General features: G+C 54.1%; 1 protein-coding gene across 1 annotated transcript in view; it reads right to left on the bottom strand.

Moving 5' to 3' along the window:
- F13A1 (coagulation factor XIII A chain) overlaps positions 1 to 26,660 on the bottom strand; it is a 185,187-nt gene that overhangs the window by 10,342 nt on the left and 148,185 nt on the right. The window contains exons 12-13 of the mRNA XM_051855142.2: positions 22,148 to 22,435; positions 15,986 to 16,146 (exon numbers count right to left, since the gene is read on the bottom strand). Of these exons, the coding sequence (XP_051711102.1) occupies positions 15,986 to 16,146; positions 22,148 to 22,435 (449 nt within the window). The remainder of the gene's footprint in view (positions 1 to 15,985; positions 16,147 to 22,147; positions 22,436 to 26,660) is intronic.

The raw sequence follows: 26,660 nt of genomic DNA, 5'->3' as shown, positions 1-26,660 counted from the left end.
AATGGGACCAGTGTGTGGAGGAGAGCTTACTGCTTTGACTGGGGGATACCTATTGGGAAAAATATGGAAAATCACTCATTAGAGTCACACTCTCTTCCTCATTATAAAAGTCAGCCTAATTAGAGCTCAGGTTAATAGCCAGGGCCACTGGCCGCCCTGTGTCAGCAGGAGGTAGAAGAGCATGTGCTGTAGCAACAGTGCTGCTTGGCGAGAGTGGCCCAGAGAATTCTGCTTCCGGACAGGGCTCAAATTCTAACCAGAACAGAAGGGATTCTGGAGTTCAAGAGGTCGAGAACGCGCCAGGGGGCTGGTGCGTTCTTACTTGTAGACACGTTAGGAAGAAAGATGTCTAATATCTAAGGGGGAGTGCTTGCTGTGGAACTCGGAAAAGAGGGATCAGGGTGCTAAGATAAAGGCGGGAGGTTTTCCACCTGCAGCGTCAACACGTGCGTCTAGGAGCGGCTAAGTCTAGGGACAGAGAAGGCTGTTTGGTGGTGAGTCCCCGATAAAACTGTCGGAGTATCAGGTCAGATTTGCCAAAGCATCCCCATGGCCAGAGTTCAATGCCAGTGTTAACACGCACTAGCAGAAGAGCCTTGAGTGAGCTACTCAGACTTCTGCCAGTGCACTGGGCTGACACACACACGGGGAAGCAGTGCTCCTGGTCATGGTCATCGTGCAGCTGCTCTCATCATCTCTCACGCTCTATCTTCTATGTGCCATGAGACGTCTGAACACAACACAACGTGCAGGAACCCGGCCAGGAGGCCATAGGAGTTGTGCACGTGTTTAGAAGCTATGCATGCGGCATGGTGGATCTGTGTAAGACCTGCGCCACCTGGGAACAAGGTAATAATAACCTGCTTCTATCCTCACAGAACAGGAGTGCAATCAGGCGAGGCACGTGCAGCCCACACGTTGCAAGGCACGTGGCAGAGACTCAATACCTACATCTCAGGCCCTCTGGGTAGTTTTATTTTCATATTTTACCCTACTTTTCATTCTTAATACCTACCCGGTGCCCAATAAATATTTGTTAAATTAGGTTGACTGCTTAAAGATAAAATTTACTGGTTGTTTCTGTTTTCTATATAGCATTCCAGCCATTATTTTGCTATGTTTCTTTCTTAAAAAGATTTATTTCATTTGGAATACAGAGTTACAGGCAGAGACAGCAAGAGGCAGAGAGAGATCTTCCAGCAGCTGGTTGATTTCTCAAATGGCTACAATGGTTGGGGCTGGGCCAGGACAAAAGCAGGAGCCTGGGAATCCATCCAGGTCTCCCATGTGGGTCACAGGGGCCCAAGCACTTGGGCCATCTTCTGCTGCCTTCCCAGGTGCATTAGCAGGGAGCTGGTCAGAAACAAAGCAGCTGGGACTGAACTGGCTCTCACAGGGGACGCAGGCGTTGCAGGCAGTAATGTTGGAGAAAACACGTGGAATGAGCTTTTCTTATGAATGGGGACAAGAGGAAACACACTGCCCGGAAAAGAGGATCCTCACTTATGGACTCCACAGCTAAGGATGCACTCCCGTGACTTTACCTTCCAGCATGAAATCCATCCATGCAAGGGGTCCTCAAACATTCAGGAAACATGCATATTAACAAATAACTGTGCATGGATGTCAATGCTTTTTTGCCACCAAAATAAACTTGCATGCTAATCCTGTTTTCCCCAGGCCTTTTGAAATAGCCTCACAGACGCTGGAAGTGCAATGAGAATGCTTTACCCAGGGCTCTTGGTTTGATTCTCCTTCGTTTCCAATACAGTTTTCCTCCACTAAAAACATCCCAGGCATGGGCATTTGGTGTAGTGGACAGGACGCCACCTGAAATGCTTCATCCTGTATTGGAGTGCCTGGGTTTGAGGGCTCTGCCTCCAGTTCCAGCTTCCTAAGTATTTGGGTCCCTTCCACGCACATGGGAGACCTGGATTGGGTTCTGGGCTCCTGGTTGTGGCCTAGTCCAACCCTGATTGTGTGCAGGCACTTGGGTAATGAGCCAGCAGATGGTAGACCTCTCTGTCTTTTCTGCCTCTCTCTCTTTCAAATTAATTAATGAAGAACTTTTTGAATATCCCAAGTAAGTTTGGATTTTTATAAATACAACAGAAAGATAATATTTACAAAAGCTCTCTGAGTGGGAGAAGGTGTGGCTGCTACAGAGACACTACTGGCCAGTGTTTGCTGTGACCACTGCCTTCCTTGTGTAATGCTACTGCAAAGACAGTCCCTTAAGCAATAAATCTGACACTCTTCCTCTGCACAGATACACACAGCGACAAACACAAAGTACGTCTACCATGGGCACCGTTTTCAGGGGATTCACTATAGACCATGCAGTCCATCCCCAGGCCTCTAGGAGCCCCAGAACTCTGGATCAAGAACACTTTCCATACAGGTAGGCTGGCTCTGCAGGCGGGTGACAACACTGTGGAAAGCCAAGTACAGCCCTCCAGGTGGCTGACGACAGGGACAGGGAACGGTCAGTGTCTGAAAGGGTCTGGGGGTTCGTAGCTAGGCTGCAGATGAGCATACGGTCATGTGCCATGCCCAGTGAGCTTGTTCCAGAGGTTGTGTCTGCGACCAGCTGCTGGCACGGGTCCTTGCAGTCCAGAGTTGGGGGATGGCTGGGAAAGGAGGGGAGATGAGCGCAGGCCCGATCCGGCTGGAGTGTGTTTCTCTTGTGTAACAAGGACTCAGGGTCCTTTTTCTTTTATTTTTTGTTATTTTTAAAATTTATTTGACAGAGTGAGACAGTGAGAGAGAGAGAGAGAGAGAGAGACAGAGAGAAAGGTCTTCCTTCCATTGGTTCACCCCCCCGCAAATGGCCGCTACAGCCGGGGCTACACCAATCCAAAGCCAGGAGCCAGGTGCTTCCTCCTGGTCTCCCATGCAGGTGCAGGGCCCAAGCACCTGAGCCATACTCCACTGCCCTCCCGGGCCACCGCAGAGAGCTGGATTGGAAGAGGAGCAACTGGGACTAGAACCCGGCGCCCATATAGGATGCTGGTGCCGCAGGCGGAGGATTAATGAAGTGAGCCACGGCGCCGGCCCCCTGGGTCCTTTTTCTAACACCTGGAATTTAAACTTCTAGGCTCTGACCACTGAGATGAAAACGAACCTTAGGCAGTGAAACCCCCGTGAAAGGCGCTCAGCATTCCACATCTTCCTTTCTGGCTTGGGAAACCTAGGTGGCGGCGTTCCTCCAACCCTTCCTTTGAGGACGGTGGATCCTACACCTGCTAGTTTCCTGTTTGATTTGTTGATTTAAGTGATGGGCGGTGCCCATGAAATGCTGCGAACGATGGAGATTTGGGGAGAAAGTGTATGTTTGCCCTTTTGGGAATCCATATGGCTACCTTTTCTTTAGTGTTATAAACATAATTCCAAGTCAGCTCAGTTGTATTTCTGATTGCCTTGCTCTCATGAAATCCTAAATAAAGGGAGACCCAGAGAAGGGCAGATCAAGATGAATCATTTACGTGCGTGCACGTGAGGGAGGCGCATCCGAGACTCGGCTCTCAGACAGCACAAAGCACTGTCCTACTCGGTGCCGTGAACACCTCCTGCCCAGGTTCCACGGCCCTGATCCATTCACTTCTCAATATTGGATTTAACACACCTGTTTATCACAATTGGCCTGCAGTATCGTATAAACACCAGTCGCCAGGATTGACACACTGGATTCTTGCCTTTTATGCTATTTCATGATGATGAGCCGCTACTCTGATTCTCTGTTAAACAAGGAAGTTAGTCACACACACACACACACACACACACACACACACACACACTGACACACGTAAACGTGTTGGGAGAAATCACTTCTTAGGAAATCACCAGGTAGCTTTCACAGAGTTGAGGCTTTGCAAAGATGCGTAACTAGTTGCAACGGAAATTGAGATGGGGAAGCTTGAAACCAGTAGGAATGCGCTGGCGTGGCAATCTGATGCATGAGTCGTGTTGGATTCGCCCAAGACTCCTCCTGTCCGGTGCTTTCAATCGCCCGTTCCGCATCTCTCGGGAAACGGTTTTGCCTGTGGTCACTGCTGGTGACCGGCTCCCAGCCCCAGCTTCATCACTGTCTCCAGCGAGCCCTAGGCCAGCGTTTACAGAATCGTGCCACAGGTTTTACCTTGGTGGGGCAGCATCCTAAGACCGCGCTAACACGGCAGCCTTTGGTCACATGGGCTATTTAAAGTTTAATGAAGTAAAATTACACGGAATTAAAAAAAATGCAGTTGCTTCTTGCCATCGGCCACCTTTCCCGTGCTCCACAGCGACACGTGACTGACAGCGACTGTATTAGCGCAGCTTTGGAATGACCCCATGCATCGGACAGTGTGTGAAGCGGGTGACATGCATGAACCCACTTGATCCTCACAGGTAGGTAGTATGGGTCTCATTTTCTAGGTGAGAAAACTGAAGTTAGTAATTTGCTCAAGTTCACGGAGTTAGTAAGTCAGGCAGGTGCGGCTTAAGACTCAATGCTGGGTACTTTATAAAGAGGTGTATTTGGCTCCTGATTCTAGTGACTGCAGGGTCCCTACAGCTTGGCTATGGGGCCTAGAACAGGTCCTCTGGCTGCGTTACAACAGGGCAGAGAAGTAGAAGGGCAACGGGCTGCCTGTGGAAGCACCAAGCTTTCATTTATAAAAACCTGCTCTCACCCCTTGGGAATCAACTCACCCCATGAGACCAGCATCAACATCTTCTCAAAGGCAGAGGCCCCTACAGCCAGTCACCCTCCACCAGGCCCCACCTCCCACAGGTGCAACACCAGCAGGCTGGGGCCCAGTGTGCTGCAGCCCCATCCTAGGGCTGTGAACGTGAGACTTGGAAGACAAAGTACGGGCAGAGCCAGCTCAGATATAAATCTGGGTCTCTCTGACTCTTAAAACATTCATCTTGAAGCACCACATACACTGATCTCTGACCACAGAGAGGTAAAAATAGTAACTTTTAAAAAACTGGAATAGCACCTTTATTTTCTGAAATCCACTGAAGGATCATTTGCAGAGCCACCTTTTCATGTTGCCACTAAGCCATCCGTTGAGGACAATGGTTGTAAGTTGACCTTGAACTAAATTAGAAAACATCTCTACCATCTACCTCTTTCTTCTTGCCTTTCCGGGAAAAGCATTCGAATCCCAGAGTAAGATGTGACAGTGTGGCCTTGGAGCCCTGACACGTGTCTCTTGATGGGAACAGGATTTTCTATTTAGAGTAAAGATAGAGATACCATTAAAATATATATATATATATATATATATATATATATGGGTGTGTGTGTGTGTATATGTATTATATATATTATATATATATACAATATATATATATATATATAAATAACCAGGATCCCAACATGGGTAGATGAGGTTGGTTGTTCTGGCTGTTTTTCTTGGAAACGCATAGAGAACACTGGGTTCCGTACCCCAGGTACTGGTGATTTCCGGTTTTCCCTCCCAGTGCTCATTGATCTGCAGCTGTCCTGGGGGGAGGGAGGGAGGGAACACACATCTTGGAGCAGCTGGGGCTCACTCGCAGGTGGGGCCTGACTGAGGCCACCCACCATTCCCTTCTGTGCCGTGACCCTCCGTGAGCAGCAGCTGCTGTGGGGTGGTATCTGCAAAGCTGTGGCTGCGGGTGCCCCCTCTGGTGTTTCCCAGGAGGAGCAGGATTCACGCGCTCAGAGGCCCTCCCAGCTGGGTGCGGTTTCTCTGCAGATGCCATAGCACACTGTGAGAGACCCCAGTCCCTGGGGTTCAGGCAGTGATGTTCTTGCGGTGAGGCTGCAGGGAAGAGAACTGGACCCAGCGGCTGCTGCTGTGTGTCCTTGGGTGAGCTGCTTGAGCTCTCTGGGTCTTGGTTTCTTAGGGGAGTCTTGGGATGAGTCAAGGCAACAGTGTGTGTCGGCACTTCTGAAACACACCGGCATTTGTTAGATCTCGGGTTTAGAGGGAGGAGATATGGCCAGGGAGTCATGAGACACTCCTCACCCATAAGTGCCCCAATGGGAGTGCTGTGGATTCGGATTCCCGGGGCACTGGAGAGGAGGCTCCCCAGGGGGCAAAGTAGAGACACCCGGTTCCTCACTGTATGCCAGCAGGGGTGACCGGGAGAGAGGCACCGTGAGCACAGGGAGGTTGGAGAGAGGACGAGCTCGCTCGGGAATGCCGAGGGTTGGGGTAACGAACACTCAGTCTGCTTCCATTCTCTTCTTAATGAGAAGTTCAGCTCTTTAGGCTCCCACTGAACAAAATGCAATCACGGCGCAGTCTCAGAGCCTCAAGTACTCTGGGGCACTCATTACCTCTGTTTCCCTCAATGTTGTCTTTTACTTTTAAACATTTTATTTACTTATTAGAGAGAGAGAGAGAGAGAGGAGGGATCTCCCATCTGCTAGCTCACTTCCTAAATGCCCACAATGGCTTGGTATTCAAAGCCAGAAATCAGGAGCTCAATCCAGGTCTCCCTCGTGGGCGGCAGGAACCCAACTGCGTCAGCCATCGCTACTGCCTCCCAGGGTCTGCATTGGCAGGAAGCTGCAGCCAGGAGCAGGAGCCTAACCATCATCTTACCTGCTAGGCTAAATGACTGCCCCTCCCCCAGTTTACTTAAGGGTGCATGGATGCAGGAGGAACTGGGGCCCAGCACCCAGCACAGCAATTCACCCTGTTCTGCCCCCACTTGAATTAAAAGTGGGTCTTTGGGAACAGGAGCAGTGTGGAGATGAGGAGGAGCCCACAGGAAGATCTATGGGTGTCTCAGGCTCCAGACAGAACAAAGCAGCAGGACCATTGTTAAGAAAACCAAGCCGTGTCTGGAATCGGAAAAGATCTGGCCATGGGGCTGAACCTTGGTCCTCGAGCACAAGGTGGGAGAGGGAGCCTCTTTCTCCAGGAGGCTGCACCTGCCTGCCAGGGGCGGGATTAGGCTGTGGGGCCTGCAGAGTTGTGAGGGTGAGTGGACTGGGATGGATTTGGTCTTCCCACCCCCCCCCACTTCCCTCTCACCCCGGATGGACACAGTCTGCACACGTGTGAGTGTTGGTGTGGCAGGGGCTGCCCGGAGGAAGGTCCCTGCGCCCTCTCCAGGGATCCACAGTGACCGTGACGTGTGATCTGCATTGTCCGCTCAGGGTGCACAGCACCGCAGGGCAGTGCCAGCCTTGCAGACATTCTGCTGTGGCGTTGGAAGCCTCTGCCCAGGCCCTGTGTACTGACCCTCCAGAAGAGGCACCCCTGGTCTGTGCCGGAGGATCCAGGCTCAACCTGAACAGCCGGGCTCCTAGAGCTGTCGGCCACTGTGGACAGGAAGGGGCAGCTGTCGGGCCCATTCCAAAGACCCGGTCAGTAGGAAGGTTCTCGAAGTCAGTGATTCTCTGATCATTTTCTTAAGCTCTTGGCATTTGCTACAACTTATTCACAGAGGGTCAACAAGGTGCGAATGTATCGAATAAACAAATGGATAAACGAGTGAGTGGCTCACCAAAGAGATGAATAAAACTGGTAACTTCTCTCACTCAATAGATAGAATGAGTGAGGAGTGAAAGGGTGTTGATAAAACTCTTGGTAATGGTCAGTTGTTCTCACTTTAAATATTTAACTTTTTTTTTTAATTTGGGGGCAACTCTTTGTTCATGGTTATAATTTTTAAAATCATGTACAAAGAAAGGGGTTATATTTTCTCCTAGAAAGACTGATCCCAGCTTCTACGAGAAAATTAGTTCTGCCGGTATTTGGTGACCACCTGTGGGACTTGGTCTCTCGTACTAAAGAGGTGTTGGTTCCTGAGCTGAATTGGAAGGCGGATACCCAGGAGGGTCATCCAAAGCACACGGCAATGCTCTCGTGTCCTGCAGCCTTACCCCAGTGCCTTCCAGACCCGCTGCCCTGCCTCATTGTGCTCAGAGAAGGACACAGCACCCAACACCTACCAACCAGGCTGAAGAGAGTCCATGCCGCAAGCTGGGGGTCACCTTCTCTCAAGGCCAGTGGGCCACACCTGCCCTAAGCATTCTCAGGGTTCCCAGGCACAGATGGGGCTGGGGAGGGAGACAGGGAGGGAAGGAACACCTGTCAACAGCTCCCAGGTCCTGACATGGCCGCGCACTCCCTCAATCACTACCGCAGGTGCAAACCCCGGAATCCCGGAGTGCTGTACACGTGCCTATGGTTGATAGTAGGAGTAGCAGTGTAATTATTAGTGCTAATCGCTTTGCAAAAGGGGGTCATGAAGTTTAGAGACAGAGGTGGATGAGACAGGAGGGAGCAGGAGAAGAAGGAGGGGGAGATGGAGGGAGGGCGGGGGATGGAGGAGGAGCTGGCGGAGGAGGAGCACACCACGTGTGACTAGGCAGGGTGGGGGAGCAGGAGTGGAACTTGGCTGTCACTGCATTTCACTGAGTCCTTGTTATCAGGGAACGGTGCTAAGTTCTTTCTGTAGATGACCTCAGCAGCCCGGTGAGGTCCGTAGGCCCATTTCACATGGTGTGGCTGGTTACATTGTTACCCCAGAGCAGCTCGGGTAGAATTAGGAGCCAGAAGGCCTGCCCCCGGCTGCCTCTCAGCCTCTGTGTGGTTCCGCTCCTCCAGCAAAGGAGCTGCTCCTGTCCCTCCAGGTGCCCCTGTGCTAGCTGATTTTCTTGAGGATGGGGCCGCCATGACACTGCCCCCTGAGGATGGGAGTGCCCCATCAGAATGCCCTGCCCACGTCACGGGCTGCAGATTCCAGTCCGTAGCCTAGAGACCAGTTCCGGCTCCTCTGGTGCCCCCATTCTTTCCAAAAAACCAGCTGTTCTTTAAAAATTAAAATGCTGAAGAGCCTTTTGCTGACTTACAGCATCTTAACAACAATCAACACATGGGAAAGCAGAGAAGGATTTTATGTCTGCTTTTAATAAAATATACTTTTCTCATCAAAATATTTTGATGGCACAGGGAAGAGTGTGCTCATTAAAGTTGAATGAATGTCTTCCTCTTCCATTTTCCATATGAGGATCACCCGCCATGACTCATGCATGGTGAGTGACGGGAACACTCAGCTGGCAGCCTCATCATGGTAGCTATGAGGGTAAGAGATGCACCGACACGCAGCCACTAGCCTGCCCGCCGTGGTTGAGGACTTGGGCCCAGATCGTGGGCCTGTTACTGGTCCAGGGGGGCCTGGATCTGCTCTGCAAAGGGAGTCAGCTGGACACTGGATGCCAGGAAACCCCAGCTCCAAGGCTGAGCTTGGGATTCCCAGAGGGCGAAGGTGCTCTGGGTGAAGGCCCGGGGGGAGGGCAGAGTAGACAACGGTCTGGAGACTTTGCTGGCTCCAGAAGTCTCCCTGACGACAGCGTGGATTACAGAGCTCTCGTCCAGACAGTGGAAGCTCACTTCCAAACGGCCCCCGGCTGCCTTTCTCTAGTCATCTTCACTCACGCCCCGCTTGCAGCCTGGAGCCACTCCAGCCAAGGTGGGCCTCTCGCTGCCCTCCGCCTCTCCCTCGCCATTGCTGACATCGCTGTTCCTGGTGTCCAGACAGGTCTCCCCGCTGCTGGCTGCATGCTGTCCACTCATCGAGGATCAGCTGTCACTCCACAGCCTTCTCTATGCCTCACTCCCTTCAAGCTCCGGAGCAGTCGCCCGTTGTGTACCTGTGAAAGTCCCAGGGTGGGGGCGACGTAGCCTCGTGGGAACTGCGCAGACTTCGGGTCAGGAAGTCCTGGGTTAGAGGAGGTTTGGCTCCTCCCTTGGCAGGTGTATGATCACGGACACGTGACTAAGAGCCGTAACCAGGCAAGCGGAACGCCAGCCAAGGCTTCTGGGTGCTCTCCGTGACTCAAGCAGGAGCCTTCCATGGACCCACCAAAAACTCACAGGACCCCGGGAAGTGGGGGATGTCCTTGCCTTGATCTAACAGGTGAGAAAACAGAATCTGAGAGGGGTTTGGTAACTCGTCCCGGGTGACGGTCACTACATCGAGAGATTACGTGTTGAACTCATGTAGGCTGCTTACAGAATCCTTTTTTTTTTTTTTTTTGACAGGTAGAGTTATAGACAGTGAGAGAGAGAGAGAGACAGAGAGAAAGGTCTTCCCTCCATTGGTTCACCCCTTCAAATGGCCGCTATGGCCGGCGCTGTGCCGATCCGAAGCCAGGAGCCAGGTGCTTCCTCCTGGCCTCCCATGCGGGTGCAGGGCTCAAGCACCTGGGCCATACTCCACTGCACTCCCGTGCCACAGCAGAGAGCTGGACTGGAAGAGGAGCAGTCGAGACTAGAACCCGGTGCCCATATGGGATGCCAGCGGGGCAGGTGGAGGATTAACCAAGTGAGCCATGGCGCCAGTCCCCAGAGTCCATGGTTTTGATCACTGTGCTACAAAGAACTGCTCTCTCTGGTTCTCTCAGTTTTTCCGTCTATTAAATGGGATTATGGTAATACCCACATCATAGGTACTAATGAGGATTAACTAAGGTAATACAAGACAAGTATTCAATAATGCTCATAGGCACGGATTTCACAATATTTTGTTCCAAATAAACTTATCTTGCTGCCACTTTCCCATGACTGTTTGGGAGTGTCCTTGTACAGTGTCCTTGTACAGTGTAACACAGCATGGCTGCTATCAAGGCTGTCCCTGCGTGCTGGCCACGTCCTTCCTCTTGCCTGCGAGGGTCCTGGCCCCCCAACTTCTCTCCCATGTGGTTTCACCCTGTGCCTGGCCCCTTCCATTCAACCACAGCAACCGGAGAGTTTCAGCCAGCTGGGAGATCATCCCAGGATCAGAGATGGAAGAAAGAGTCTGACATTTTCCTAGATTTGGGGGATGCACCCTACGGTAACTGTGGGCCTCTCACCGAGGGTGGGGTTTACGTTTCGAGTGCCTTTCGCTCCTTCCTTCTCCAATTCCTGCTTTAGCTGCGTACCTGACTCACCTCCCCCAGGTCTCCCATGCAACATTTCACCTGGAAATTTTCTTACTACGCTCACTTCTCCCACTGTCTTCCACCTCCTCTCTCCCTGGCCTCCTCTCGCCTCCCTATTCTGCTCTCGGGCAGTCACCTCCAGGGTGAGAAGTCCACGCCTCTTCGTGTCCAGGACCCCGGGTTACTGGCCATCAGAGCCCCTCGCAGCTCAGTGACCCCTGGGTGCTTTTCCCCAGGTGTGGGGAGCAGCCCGGACTGGACTGAGTTACTGGAATTGGGACTTATTCTATGCATCTGCTCTCCCACAATATGGCGCTGGGAGAGAAGTAAACAGCTTCCGCACAGCTGCCTCCAGTTCAACCAATAAACTGTAGGACTTGCTACTGATTGGAGGAGAGCAGCGTACTCGGCGTGTGGGCAGCCGAGTTGGGATTGGCAGAGGAGGACTATAAAGGAGGAGAGAGACGGCATGCACCAGGAACATCTAAGAGGAACATCTAAGGGGGAACATCTAAGGGGAACACCTGTGCAGCCCCCAAGAGAGCCGGCCGGCGGTGTGCCGCTCCCCTGCGGAAGTGGGGAATGTGGCCAGGGGGAACTGCCCTTCCACGGAGGTGGAAGGGATAGTAGCCAACCTGGGAAGAACCAGCAGCAAACCCGGGGAGGGCCGAGCAGACAAAAGAACAGCGCAGGGTCCTGTGTCGTTCCTCCACGAAGACGGGGAGCGACATAATGGTGCCGTGACTCGGATAGGAAACCTAGGACGGATTAGGAAACCTAGGACGGATAGCAAACTTAGGAGGGAAGAAACGGGAAGAACTGGGAAATTACCGGAGAGAGAGACTAGCAAACAGCCTAGGGAAAAGCCGGACGAAAAGGGTGCCGGAAGAAGCTATTGAAAGCCTAGGCATAGACTCAGATACGGACTACGGGGGGAAGCTGGGAGAAATCTCTAAGGTCGAAAGCGAAAGTGAACGCTAGAACAAACAGACTCGGACGCGGACTGTGGGGAGAGGCCAGGAGAAATGAGGGAGGAATATCGTTGGAGGAAAGTTTGGGGAAACATACCGGGTAGAGAAAAATGTTAGGGAAATTGAAGCCGTGGGGGGCAGGCCAAGGCAGATACGAAAGCCACTTTGGGGTTCTCAAGTTAGCCCGGGAATAGGGGGCGAAAAGTTGAAACCAGAAGCTGAAACGTAAGCCAGATTGGGATCCGTCTGATTAGCCCGGGGAGCAAAGGACGGGAAGCCAAACCGTGGGGCGGAGACGTATGCTGGGTTGAATTCGCCAGGCTAGCCCGGGGAACTTAGATTGAATGCTAGTGGCGGACACGTAAGCTACGCTGTGTTACTCGCGGAAGCCGCCGCGTGCAGAGAGAGCACGGGGCGTGAATAGATAGGGAACGGGGCTGGCGTAGGCCGTGGTGCAGACGCGAAGGGCATGGAGACCGCGGAGCGCGCGAAGCCAAGCCGCGCAAAGCCGAGCCGCGCAGATGAGGCGCGGGCTGAAGCGGCGCAGAGCCGGGAACCCGCCGGCGGGGCGAGGCGCCGGGAAGCTGCGGGGATAAGAGAAACAGAAGTTTAGAAGTAAGATGAGAGAAATAGGAATGCTGGAAGATAGAAGTAAAATGGGAGAAATAGGAATGCCCGGAGATAGAGAAATAGAGAAATAGAAAGGCCTCCCCTCAACATGGCAATGAGAAAGCTTGGATTCGGTCTGCCTGATTAAGTGAGGCGATGAGCACCTGCGGCGGCTAGCAGCTTATGCACCGCAGGTCACCGAAGACAGGCACGAATTAACATCAATAAGGCCTCCCCACAACACTGCAATGTGAGAGCTTGGATTCGGTCTGCCTGATTAAGGCGGTAAGCACCAGCAGACGGCTCGACCAGAGTGTGAGCCGCAGGTCACCGAACACAGGCACGCATCAGCGCCTAAAAACCTCCTCACAACATGGTGAAGAGAGGACCCGGATTCGGTTTGCCTGATAGGACTTGTAAGAACCTGTGGCAACTCTAGCAAGTAGAGCAGAGTGTGTGCCGCGGGACACCGAAGACAGGCGCGTATCAACGCCAAAAAATAAAAAGAAAGGGGGATCTGTGGGGAGCAGCCCGGACTGGACTGAGTTACTGGAATTGGGACTTATTCTATGCATCTGCTCTCCCACAATATGGCGCTGGGAGAGAAGTAAACAGCTTCCGCACAGCTGCCTCCAGTTCAACCAATAAACTGTAGGACTTGCTACTGATTGGAGGAGAGCAGCGTACTCGGCGTGTGGGCAGCCGAGTTGGGATTGGCAGAGGAGGACTATAAAGGAGGAGAGAGACGGCATGCACCAGGAACATCTAAGAGGAACATCTAAGGGGGAACATCTAAGGGGAACACCTGTGCAGCCCCCAAGAGAGCCGGCCGGCGGTGTGCCGCTCCCCTGCGGAAGTGGGGAATGTGGCCAGGGGGAACTGCCCTTCCACGGAGGTGGAAGGGATAGTAGCCAACCCGGGAAGAACCAGCAGCAAACCCGGGGAGGGCCGAGCAGACAAAAGAACAGCGCAGGGTCCTGTGTCGTTCCTCCACGAAGACGGGGAGCGACACCCAGGAACCCCTCATCTCCTGCTTGGCTTTGGTTTATCCCTGGAGTTAACAGTTCAGGGACAGCTTCTGTGATGATGTCTTGGCCCCTGGTCCATGAACAAACTCAGCACTGACTGAACGGAGCCCAGATTTCCACCACGGTCACAAGTGAGTCCCAAGCACATGGCCCGGACCCCTTTACTGCTACTAAGTAAACAGACCGCACAAATAATCCTCCAGATTAATAAAGCCCTGAAGATCAAAGATCTCCGTTTCCTTCCTACATCCAGTTTATTATCAGTGGTGCAATTAAGCTTTATTTTCGCTATGGTCTGAGCACTTCACAGCCTGGAGAGGCTGTCTCCCGGGGCCCGCGCAGGGACAAGCCTCGGCTTTGAAATGAGGTGAGAGTAGCCAGCTTTAGCCTCTGCCGCGAAGGGCTCAGGGCTGAGCCGTGAATGGGCCTTGCAACGGTGACACGGACGCCCCTCTCAGGCAGCTGAGAGATAACTGCGGGGGCTGGCACCCGTCCCTGGGGAGAGGCGGCCCGAACAGCAGCCGCCTGCGGGGCGGGCCCATCCTGGCCAGGGCACCCTGCACTCCGTGTGGCTGAATTCACACTCGCACAGCACAAGGGCACGGAAGGAGCACCCCCAACAGCCACATCCCCGCCCTGCATTTGTTTCTGATGCAGCCTGCAAGTCCTGGGCATCTGCATCTGGCCCCTGAGGCCTTTGGCGAGGCCAGTGCTGTGCGGAGCAGTGAGGGGCTGGGAGAAGCAAAGGCGGGTGAGGATGATGCCCTTTCTAGAGATGAAGGCCTGGTGATCTTATCCTCAAGGGCACCGATCTGTGAGAGGGGAGGAGCCGCGTCCTGGGGCAGCTCCCTGCGCCCCCCGCACAGGACCCGGTCATGTGGCAGACTGCCCTGGCTGTGTGGCCTTGGGTGAGTATGCAACCTCTCTGTTCTCCAGCTCCTGTGCCTAAGAGGAGATGCGAGAGGTTACCGGGTGTGGAAAATGCAGCCACGCATGCCAAGTGCGTGGATGGCTGTTGGACGCAGGAAAGCTGCAGTGTGAATGCACGCAGTTATCCAAGCTCAGATGATTCACAGCCGATGATTCACAAGAACCAAGGCCCCTCCGGGCGGCATGAAACCGGCGGACTTTCTAACACCCAGATGCGTCCCACTTTGGAGGAACCGGGGAGGCTCTGTGCTCGTCACTCTTAGTCACTTTAAGGAGAACGTTCTGCAGAGGCTGGGGCGGGCCTCAGGGCCCTGGATATGGGCTGGGGTGTGATGTCACCCCCTGAGGGCCCTGCCGGAGCCTGGGTTCCTGCTTCCAGGGCTGAGAAGTGTCCCAGGGATGTGGCTAAAGAGGCCACGAGGACCCACAGCTATGGCTCCCACAGTCGTCTTCCATCCGCACCTGCCCACAGCTCTGTCCTGCCAAGTGCCCTGAGCCACTTGGGCAGAGATTTCTGGTGGCACCCGGAGAGGCACTATGGCAACTGTTGGTCCGCAGGGAGCACAAACATATGGTGATGGAGGGCTTCGTGGTGGGGGAGGGGGAGGTTGGCTGGAAAAGGCACGGCGTACCTTTCTGGGGTGCAGGAGTTCTGTGCTTCTCAGGACAGGTGTTTAGTGGGTAGGGCCCTGGTTCAGATGCCTACAGCTTGTGTCAGAGGGCTTGGGTTCCAGACCTGGCCCCGGCCCCTGGCTTCCGTTTCCTGCTAATCCACCTCCTGGAAGGCAGTGATGGTGGTCCCACCGCTCATCTGGGAGACCTGGATTGAGTTCCTCACTCCCAGCGGTGGCCTGGCCCACGCTGAGTTGTCGGAAGTATTTGGGCAATGACCCATCATCACCTGGGAGGTCTCTCTTTCTCTGTCTTCCTATCTCTCAGAATCTCTCCACCTCAGATTAACAAAAAAGCAACACAACCCTCTATTTCTGCAACTGGTCAGTGCTTGCCAGGTGCCTAACTACGCGAAAGGTCAGCACCCTCAAGCCGCCGCTCCCTGTCCACACTCCACTGTCTGCAGGTGCACCGCAACAAGCAAGGCTCCTGCCTCAAACGCAGGTGGAGCTGGAGATGCCGCAGGCGGCTCGCACATCTCACGGCAGGCCTGACCTACTTTCCTCTGGAGCCACGGAAAGTTCTAAGTCTGTATCTATTACACATCTTTATCTTCCTCCACAAGTGTGTTTATACCCACAGGTTATATTTATATCTGCAGCCACATCTATATATTTAAATCTGGGAGAGAAGAGGAAAGTGTTATATGTGCACGTCTATATATAGGGCGGTTTGCTTCTTTCAAAGAACAAGAGGATCCTAGCTCTGTTATGTGTTTTTTTTTTTTTTTTTTTTTTTTTTTTTTTTTTAAGAGCAGAACACACACACACACACACACACATACTCGCACCAAGTCTGGGTGCCTCATCGAGAACCTCCCACCTTGGCCCTGTTTGAGATGAGACGCTCAGACCGACCTTGATGACGACCTTGGGGACCGTGAGCACCACGGACTTCTGCTTGGCCAGCACATCCTTGGTCTCATTGACTCGGGCGGTGACGAAGAAGTGCAGCGACGCCTGCTCCAGCAGCTGGCCCATGTACTCGCCGGCTCTGATCCACACTTCCTCTTTCTTGTCTGGCGGGGAGGGCCAACAAACAGGTCAGGCATCAAGACCCGGGAGAGAAGCTGCTGCCCCCCAGAGCCCTGCACCCTCCCAGCAGCCCCCCAGGAGCACAGCCAAGGGGAAGGACACGGTGAGAGTCACCCGGGGCCCAGCCCTCCTGCCTCTCCGGTGGAGAACGAGTGTGCTGGGAATTTAATCTGCGGTGACGCCTGGCTAGGGACAATGTTTTGCTGCTGAAATCTAGACCACTCTGGCAAAGGTGTTCAAAACGGAGGCCCAAGGGCTTTTAACTGTGGCTTCTCGGAGTCAGGCAGTACAATCCCGGGAAGGCAGACGTGGGACAGTGAAGCCCAGGGTCACTCTCTCATACGCCCATCCCCTTGAGGAATAAAAGCTGTCTTATCCATGCCATGCTGGGTCACGGTTGGGCAAAACCAGCCCCACCGAGCCTTGTCTTCCTGGTGCTCCACATTCTCGCTTTAGCTTTTGCCGTGCCCACGTGATGTCACGCGTTTTCTATTTCAGAGAAAGAAGCCATTGACAGTTGCTTCCTTCAGAGCCATTCCACCGTCTCCAAGCCCTGCCCATCTGCAATTTATAAGACCCCCGTGTCAACCACCAACTTCCTCAAGTCCCTGACGTTAGTTGCTAGGTGTGGGTGCCAGTCCATGAAGATGAAGTTTGGGGAGCAGAGAGTGGCCTGCTCTCCTCCGATCAGCGTCTGGACTGGGGAACATGAGTTCTGGCTCGGAGCGCTGGTCTACCCTCCTCCCTCACTTCCACCTCTAGAGAGCAAAGGGCGGTTGTTCTGCAGGTTGAGACGGGCCGTGGTGTGGCACCTGCTGCACCTGCCGGCTGGCAGACCCAGCAGGCCAATGGGTGATTCACACTCCATCCTCAACCACAGGGCACGGACTCCATCAACATTCCCAGAACTGGACATCATCACTGCTTCCCTGAGCACAGGTTTGCCAAGGGTCCCGCCTTTCTGCAGGAGGTACTGAAGGAAACCGTTCCCAGGGCTGATAGCTTGAGGGCGAGGGCTGTTTGTGACTGAGCATCAGTCCTGTGAGGAGGATGACATGCTACAGGGCATCGGGCCTCCCGGGGCTCCTGGGCTGTGGCTGCTGCACAGGTGAAGGTGCCTCCCGCCAAGCCCATCAGTAGAGGGGGACTCACACACCTGAGCTGGATGCACAATGACATGCCCTTGACCCTGGAGACCAGGAGGCTGGGAAGACCTCTGCCTGGGCTAGCATCTTGCCTTGGAAGTGTCACTGCTGATGCGTGGGTGTGGTGACAGGCCTCCGACGGAAGGTCTTTGGCTCCCCATCGCCGTCCCCTAGGGGTGCTTAAACACCTGCTGCACTGCATGCAGCCCTGAGCAATCGGATGCGTCTCAGCGGTTGACTGTTGTGTGCAGCTGAGGGAGGAGCATCGCTCCCACCATCAGGGGCGTCCCCGCACAATCACGCCTGCACAAAGCCGTGGTTCCTGGGCCAGTGCTGGTCCTCTCCACCTAGGCAGCTCCAGGCGTGGTCCGCAGGTGAGCAGCGGCGCCATCACCTGGGGCTTGTTAGAGAGGCAGGCACTCAGGCCCCACCCAGCTCCTGGAGTCAGAACCTGCATTTGCATGGGACGCCTGACACCTATTCCAGAGAGACTGGAGATTCCTACAGGAGAAGACCAGAAGCTGAGACGGGTGAAGCCGATGTGCAAGGGCCCGAGTCCTGAGAACTGCAGCAGTCCTTGGGAAACCGCAAAGCTCGATGGTGGCTGCCGGGCAGGCTTTGGGCGGTCAGGACCAGGGTGCAGGGTGGGCTGCTATTGCCATCTGGTGGGTGGGAGAGACCTGGGAGACCGCAGGACAGTCCCCACAACGGAGCCAGAGCCAGGCGCACACGTCGGCCATGCTGAGGCCTGGAAACTCCGCCCAGATGATGCAGGTTTGGCTGACGGGATTCCTGGGGCAGGACTCTTCCTCTTAGAGCCGGCTTTGCTCAGCCTGTGACCTTGTTTGACCTCGGCCCCTCAGAATCCACCTCTTTGATGACACATTCATCTTTGCCTTCTTTACCCCTGAGCCGGGCCCCCTCCTTCCTCCTCGGCTCCTTCAGTCACTGCGGATCCAGATGAGAGGGGCTCTGGCCCAGCAATGGAGACGACGGCAGAGGAGCCCCTGCGGCCTGATTTCTGTGTCCCCAGAGCCGGACAGATGGTGTGGGCACGTGGCAGATCTTATTTTGCCTCGAGCCCCCAGGAAGAATAGCACTGAACCTGGGCTTCCTCTGGCTATTTCTGGAGGCCTCCGTGTGACCCCGAGGCCCCTCTAGGCCAGTGGGATGCACCTGCCTTCTTCCTACCCATCTCCCCATCTCGGCATCAGGACCCTCTTCCTTCCCAGAGGTAGAACATTCTCCAACTCGTAGCACTAAAGAAACCGGGCTGTGTTTCAGAGCCCAAGAGAACAGTGCTCCTAAAATAGGATGTTATGTAAGTGCTGTGTTTTGCCACTGCACAAGAAATTGTTCTAGATAAAGTTTATTAAACGTGGCATGAGAAGGAGGAATAGATTTTCACTCGAGGAGCGGTGGAGCTGGGATGCTGCCAGTATCATTTACGGTGTCTGGGGAAAGCCAAGGGAGACACAGACTGGAGCTGCCTCATCTCTTTTCCAAAAAGCAAAGAAAACTAAATATAGCCAAGTGGAAATGATAGCACCTTTGAAGGTACTGGGAGGTTTAAGTTATTCAACTCTCCCAAGCTGATTCGAGCCCACACGTTCCCTTTAATCATCATTCTGGAAAGTATGCCTCCCATTCTACTTGCAAAACTTTCTTCCCCATGGAAGTACCTTAGAAGGCTTGATCAAGGTCTAGGCTGACGTGACATTTTGCAATATCCTGCAATTTACTGTAGATTTCAATAAGTAACTTATTGCATGCAATTAGTGCCACTCACCTGCAGGGCAAAGAGAGGAAGAACCTCCAGTTCCTCCCCAGGTTATTCGGGACAAGCCCAGGTGGGCGGCACCTGTGCCAGAGCTAACTTGCGCTGAGGCTTGGTCATGGCTGTGCAGATCAATGACCGGGAAGGATAATAGAAGACATTTCTCCCGCGTTTACTTATATAAGCTCGTCGGTTAATTGGATTAGGGAGAAAAAGAGGAAGGCGATGGAGAGACAGGTCTCTTGGGAGACAGGAAAGGGGCTGGCATTAGCTCCCCAGCCAGGGACCTGTGCGGGACCCCAGGTTAAGGGGGGCATAAGTAGGGAACTCGGGGCCAAGTTTACACCTAACTGGCTCGCTCCGTCATTGCCTGGATAGGATCTGAGTTCTGTCACCTGCTTTGTCTCTGACCGCTGCGTGTGACTTTGAACGCGTCAACTTATCTTTGCAGCCTCAGTTTCCCAAGCTGCAGGAAGCTGACATCTATTGAGAGCCCGTCACGTGTGCAGCATGTTAGCCACGTGACAGCATTTGTATCCCTCCATCTCCTCCACCCCGCAGCCACACAGGTGGGCTGACTTCAGACCGTGCTGGGGCTCACTAGTCCACCCCACGTCCCCCGCGGCCACCCCACCCCCAGATGAACACTGGCACTGTCACCCTGACTGCTGTCTGCGCTCAGCCTCCCACGCCCTGTCATCTCCTCTCCACACAGTGGCCCTGGGTCACGCAGCATGTCTGCCTGACACCCTCCCATGGCTTCATAGCTCCCTGGAAAGAACAGCAGAGGTCCTTCCTTTATAGGGTCCACACACACCACCTTCCCACTTGCTGCCTCTGCTCCCAGTTCGGAGCCCTTGCTGCTCATTGAGGGCATCAGACAGGTTGTGACCCCATGGCCTTTGCACGTTCCATGTCTCCTGGCTGGAATGCTCCTCTTGCCCTTCTGTGCAGTCTCGGTTAAATTCGCTCTATTAGAGAGATTTGCCCCAGGCTCGCTGGTCTCCTTGACTGTTCTCAACCGGCTTTTGTTTTCTCTGGGACACACACGGCGCTACGATATATGCACTTGCTTGAGTGTTTATTGTCTGATTCTCCCTGTGAGATGAGAAATTTCATAGGGGTAGACATGGCTCTGTCGCCAGCACATAACAGGGCCCAGACTTGCAAGCACAAAACACCGGTGTGAGGAGGGAACCGCAACCCAGGTGTAGGCAGCCGTGCGGTGATTTACAGAGGAGGGGGCACGCTCTGGTTGCTGAGTAAGTCCCCGAGGGTGCACAGCATGGAGGTGACATCGTCACACCGTATTTCCAGATGTGTCTAATTCCAAGAACCAGGCTCTGTAAAGCCCAGTGTGTCTGCCCATTCCGAACAATTTCAGTGGAGGTCTCCTTTTGGAGCAGATGGGAAAAGCTTGAAATCTCCGCCTTCCTGTTGTAGCTGTCTCCTCTGGTGCCTTCCTCTTGGGTCAGATGCTTCTGCTGGGGACGGGGGGGGGGGGCCCTGCAGACGTGTCAGCCCCCAGGGCTGGTGATAAGGAGGTGCACACAGCGGTAATGGTTGCTTTGTTAGAGACTGGCAGGAGCAGACGGAGCAGATCCCGTCTCCAAAGTCAGCTAGCCACGGACGAAGTCTCCCTGCCCTGTTTGGGTCCCTGTTGGCACCCAGGTGTCTACAGAGACCCACCACCTCTTTCCTGCCACTTGTTCTGAAAAGCGCCCTGTTACAAGGCATGGTGGTGGTGGTGGTGGTGGTGGTGGTTGGGAACCTTCTCGGCTTACCAGTCCCCTGAACAATCTCACTCTCTCTGCTTCACACCTGCCCCCTACGTTACTGCCTCTTTCACGGGGCAGGCAGAGCAGCTCCGGCTCAGACACACTGTCCAGGCCCTTCCCGCTGATGACTGGCTCTTCCAGGAGAGCTGCCTTTCCCACTCCTTGGGGGTAAGAGAGCGTGCAGGCTTCCAGCTCCCAGCGAAAGCACCGGCGCGACCTCTTGATTTCGGACTACGTTCCTGAAGCTAGGGATATTTGAACACTTCAAATTGGGGTAGGTTTCTTGGAATTAGGATTTTTAGGAATAATTTTTGTTTCTGGGAATGTCTTTGGAAGGGCATGTGGGCTGGGAGAGACTCAGGGCTCTGAGAGAAAGGTTGAGAATAATTGAGACCTGTGATTCGGCCATCCCAGGGGGGCCCCATTAGTCCTGCCTCCAGGTTGTAAAAATTAACATTGGCATACTTCCTGCCCCCACCCCAGCCATTTTCCTTTCTATTCAGTGCCAAATGTCAGGTCAATGGAAATCCAGTGCCCTGAAGTATCTGGATCGCTTCCAAGGGGCTCCGTCTAACTCAGCACACTCTGCCCAGAGACCGGTTTCTTCTGGTTCACTTATTTCGCCTGTGGTGTGGCCAACTGTTATGCCAACCAAATACTAGCACCCCAGGAAGTGAGCCCAGGTGACGGTTCCGTGCCCAGTGCAAGCTGCAGCGTGCCAATCCCAACCTGCGGCGTTTATAAGAGTGGCAAAAACGCTCGGATGCACACCTGCGTGCAGGAGACCGGAAGGGCCAGAGCACGGGAAAGTGCCCCCCCCCCTCCCCGGGGAGAAGCCGCAGGGTAGCAAGGCCACTCCTGGATCCTGGCTGCCTCGTCTCCGGGGGGTGGGCTCTCTCCCTAGCCTTCAGACGGATGAGTTTAAACAAACAGCCTGCGTGCAGTGTGTGGAGCTCCCTGCTTCTAATGTAAAGTAAAATGTGCCATTCTTGCAGGGCAGCCGCAACGCCTCTCCTAACAAGGGAGAAAGGAATGCAGAGGCCTAGCGAACCTTCTCCTACGTCCCAGTGCCCACGGGAATCGTGTCAGGATGCAGGTTCCCAGCCAGTAGGGCTGGGCCAGGCCTGAGACTGCTGCCGCTGGATCCACCTGTCTGCCTGAGCAGAGGAATGCCACGCCTCCCCTAAGAAGAGCGGGGTTCTCCCTGAGTGGCTCATACCCAGGACTTGAACTTGGCCAGAAAGCTATCAGTGAGTACCAGCACCCAGCAAGAAAGCAGGCTTACAGGACAGGGGCTCCAGCACCACTCTGAACGACTCGTTCTTGAACTCGACTTTGGAGACCCCGGTGTAGAAAGTGACGTTGCCCGAGAGATAGGCTGAGACGGTGTAGCGGTTGGGGCTGCTGTTCTGGAAGGTGACGGTGAGCTTGAGGTCTTTCCCCAGCACGGCATTTTCTACTTCGAAGTTCATGTCCACGTCAGACCTCGACTTGATGACGCCTTCTGTGCTGAGGGCTTTCTTAGCGCCGTACATCAGGGCGGTTTCTAAGGCCAGCCTCTCTTCTTCTTGACCTAGGGAAGATGCAGAGGTCAGGATGGAGAACAGGAGGGGTGGGGGCAGGGCTGTGGGGGCGTTGAGTGACTTGACAGCGTGGGGAAGCGCCAGGCTCTGTGGACAGCCCTCTGCCCGGTAGAGACGAGCTGGGGCCGTTACCATCAGCGCTTGCCCAGGCAGGAGGACAGAACTGGGCGTTCCCCGAGCCGGGCAGGGTAAATCCTGTGTCTGCATTTGTGCCCTGTGCTCTGGCGTCTCGTGTAATGCAGGAACACGGGCAACGTCTCAGGCCCACGAGAGCTGACACAGAGCCGGCTTGGATTTCCTGAGCTTCCTCTGGACCCTCCCAGGGGCAAGGTCAAAACCGCATCCTATCGAGGGGATGTGGTGCAGCAGCCCTTTCAGGCCGTAGGGAGCCTCTGCTCGTCGTCCTGGTCTTCGCTCCAACGTCACCCCTCGTCTCCAAACTCTCATCTCTCAGGAGCACCCTGCAGGGCTCTCTTGCCTTTCCCTCATTGCAGGATTTGTCCCTGTGTGAGACCGCTTCCCCTGCTGGAACACAGTCTCCACACGAGCGGAGACAGGGTCAGTGCTGTCCACCTGCGTCCCCCGCCCCCCCCCCCCCCGGCCCAGAGGCTCTGCGGAAGGAAGGAGTGGTGGCGAGGCGCACTGCTTTCCCGCGAGACAAGACTTCCATCTTTATAGCAGCGCTCGAGTCCAGTCCAGGACTTTCACGGTCAGTGAAGGCCACCTGAGAAAGGGACGTTCCCTTTGGCCACCTCCTGCTGTTGGATCCGGCACACGTGCCGGGCGCTGCGCTAGTATGGGTGAGAAACACAGTCCTTCCCTGTGGAGACAGGGGGACAAGTGACGAGGGAGCGCCTGCAGTCCAGATGCTGGGACATGCATCGGCGGCCGGGGAGTGAGCCAGAGGCCCTTAACCTGCCTGGGGGCCAGGGAGGCTTCCCGGATGAGGGTTTTCTGCTACACAGTGAGAGGGGAGTGGGGAGCCAGCGAGAGCCAGGCTTGGTGGGGGAAGCGCCAGCGAGTGGTTCTTCTGGGTGCTGCACGTGAGACCTGGGTCACGTTCAGGAGGCCTAGCAAGGAGGCCAACAAGTCAACGCACAAGAAGCCTTGGGGTTGTCACGGGAGCGCTCTGGCTGTGACAGGACGATGTGGAGGATTTAAGTGGTGCTGTGACAGGCTCAGTGCTGTGTTCCTCTTGGGCAGCAATGTAAGGGGCAGACTGGGGGAAGGGGAGGGTGAGGAGGTGGGGTGGAGTTGGAAAGCCAGCACAGGTGTCTTCCCACGAGAGAAATACCCGCAGGAGTGGTGTGGCAGTGAGACTAGACCTACTAGCAGCAGTGCAGTGGAAATGGACCCTGAGCAGGCACCCACTGTTGGTCAGGCACTAGGCTAAAGGCTTCTCACACCTGACCCTACTCGATTCCTATAGAGTGACTGCCCATGGAGCCACAGCGCGCAGGTACATCTGCAAGTGACCCTCAGAGGGGACACTTCTGGGGTTTGCTGCTTGACTAATTCCCAGGTTGCTAAGTGTGGGTACACGGCCATTCTTGTCCTTAAGGGAGGGTTCGGGAGAACCAGATCTGCAAAGAGGGAGGAAAGAGAGGAGGTGGCATTTGGGAGGATTGGGTCTCAGGTCTGCGTGGAGCATGTCGGTAAAGCCCGGGTCAGGGCAGAGACATGGCAGTGATAGGGATCTAGCTGTAGGTGAGAGTTAACACCAGCTGTGTAGGAAGACTATAGCGTGCGTGCGTGGGAATGGAGCCTGGCGGGCAGAATACTCCCAGGTGTTGAAGAAAGGTGAGCTCAGGGTCCCCAAAGGAGATGGGTAGTGGAGGGAGTTGTGTTGTAGAAGCGGAGAGAGGCTGGCGCCGCGGCTCACTAGGCTAATCCTCCCCCTTGCGGCGCCAGCACACCGGGTTCTAGTCCCGGTTGGGGCGCCGGATTCTGTCTCGGTTGCCCCTCTTCCAGGCCAGCTCTCTGCTGTGGCCAGGGAGGGCAGTGGAGGATGGCCCAAGTGCTTGGGCCCTGCACCCCATGGGAGACCAGGAGAAGCACCTGGCTCCTGCCATCGGATCAGCGCAGTGCGTGGGCTGCAGCGCGCTGGCTGCGGCGGCCATTGGAGGGTGAACCAACGGCAAAGGAAGACCTTTCTCTCTCTCTCTCTCTCTCACTGTCCACTCTGCCTGTCAAAAAAAAAAAAAAAAAAAGCAGAGATAGGGGGAACGTCGAGAAAGCGCAGTGAAGAACAGCATCAGAACATGGAGGATGGTCTAGCAAATGGGTCCTGCGAAATGTGTATTCAGCTGACACGGCTTGCCCCAGGAGAACACCTTCAAGGACATCCTGGTAGCAGGAGTCAGGGCACAGCTGGAGAGGAATGAATGGAAATGGAACGCGACAGGACACAAGTCTAGGCAGCTCGTACGAGTTGGCTGGCTGGGAAGCGGGCATTTGGTGCAGTGGGTAGGCTGCTGCTTGGGACCCCCACACCCCACATCGAAGTGCCTGCATTTGAGTTCTGGCTTCACTCGCAATCCCAGCCTCCAGATAATGGTCACCTTGGGAGGCAGCAGGTGATGGTTTTAGGGCTGGGATCTCTGCCAACCTCCAAGCTTCTAGCTGCAGCCTGGCCCAGCCTTGGCTGTTGTGGGCACCGGGGGAGTGGGCTGGTGGATGGGGGATCTTTTTGTCTCACTGTCTTTCAAATAAATAAGTAATACTTTCAAGTAAAAATAGATAAACAACTAAACAGATGACTAGCTGTGGAGGCAAAGAGGAAGATGCAATGGTGCCTGCTATAGAAAGAGGTGTGTTTGGTAGTAAATTTAGCGTTAAGATGCTTTATAAGTTTTCTTTCTTTACACAGGAGCCTGCGTCATTGCTAATTGGAAGGAGATATGGAGGAGAGATGAAAACAAGCAGCAGAGGGAGTAATTGATGGAGTGAAGAGGGAATGAATTGGAGACACCATCATCGCGGGACACGTGTTGCCATGGGGCGGCGTCTTCAGAATTCTGGTTCTCAGAGTTTTACAGTTTCCTATTCTTATACTTTGGGGAAAAATTGTGAAAGTAATATGAAGTTCCAGTTAGTTGAAGTGAAAAATGATCTTTCTCCATTTAATTAATTAAAATAGTTAATTTCTAAATCTAGCAATAATGTTTCCTATGTTTCTCTACTCATCTCAGCATTGGCAGGTCAAAGAAATTAAATACGTGAGATTCAACGTAAGAATCAGAGTGGCAAATGCACAGACGTGAGTGCCGCCAGCCAGCCATCACCACATTCCTAGGTGTCCGTGGCAGACATCAATAATCAATCATCTTTCCTATCAGCGTGCCTCTCAAAATAGCACTGCATTTGCTCATGTCCACAGTTAGAATCTGAAATGCGCATGCCGTCTTTGGTTAGGAGACTAGTGATCCACCTGTGGTCAAACTCCAGCAGAGAGGCGGTTTGAGGTGTCTTAGAGCTATCTGTGTGGACTTAGTGGTTCAGGTTGGGTCAGGTCAGCACAAGCTGTGCCTGGATGTCTTCCTCATGTAGAGGTGGAGCATTTGATTTGTCCTAATCTGGTGTCCGATCCTGGCCAAGCTCTCGGCTCCTCTCTTGTGGCCTGGTCTCTGCCTGGCCTGGTCTCTCTGCCCATAGCATCTGATCCTGTCCCATTCCTGGCTTGGTTGTCACCAGTACCCACACGACTGACAGCCAATGGCAGGTATGTCACCAGTACCCACATGACTGACAGCCAATGGCAGGTATGCCATGCTGCGTGGTTTTGATGTGGTCTTGGTGATAGCTCTGTCGCTGCTGCTCCCAGATGCCTAAGGGCTCGCCTTTTGCTCACTACTCTGCCTGGTCAGGACTTCCTCCCGAGCGGGGGAGCTCACACAGCAGTGTCCGCCTTGCTGACTTTTTCTGGACAATTCTCTCCCTAGCTCCACCTGCCAAATCCCGTTTATCCTTTGGATTCAGATTTGGATCACTGTTCTGTGCCCAGTGCTCTGGCACACAGGAGGCGTTGACTCAAAGTGTTGAACAAGTGGACGAATCACATCACTCCATGGAGAGTGGGAAGCCGGGCCTTAATGAATGAGCTCCTCTCTCAAATCTGTCTGCCATGGACGGCACCAAGCGTAAGCCTGAGAGCATTTCAAAAAGTCCATGGAGAGATGGAATCAAAAGTGGGCTTATTTTGCTGCAAGAAAAATT

The sequence above is a fragment of the Oryctolagus cuniculus genome, chromosome 5 (genome assembly GCF_964237555.1).
Source record: "Oryctolagus cuniculus chromosome 5, mOryCun1.1, whole genome shotgun sequence".
NCBI classification, from domain to species: Eukaryota; Metazoa; Chordata; class Mammalia; order Lagomorpha; family Leporidae; genus Oryctolagus; species Oryctolagus cuniculus.
The sequence above is the reverse complement of the archived record's forward strand: the minus strand, read 5'-3'. Positions and strand labels throughout refer to the sequence as shown.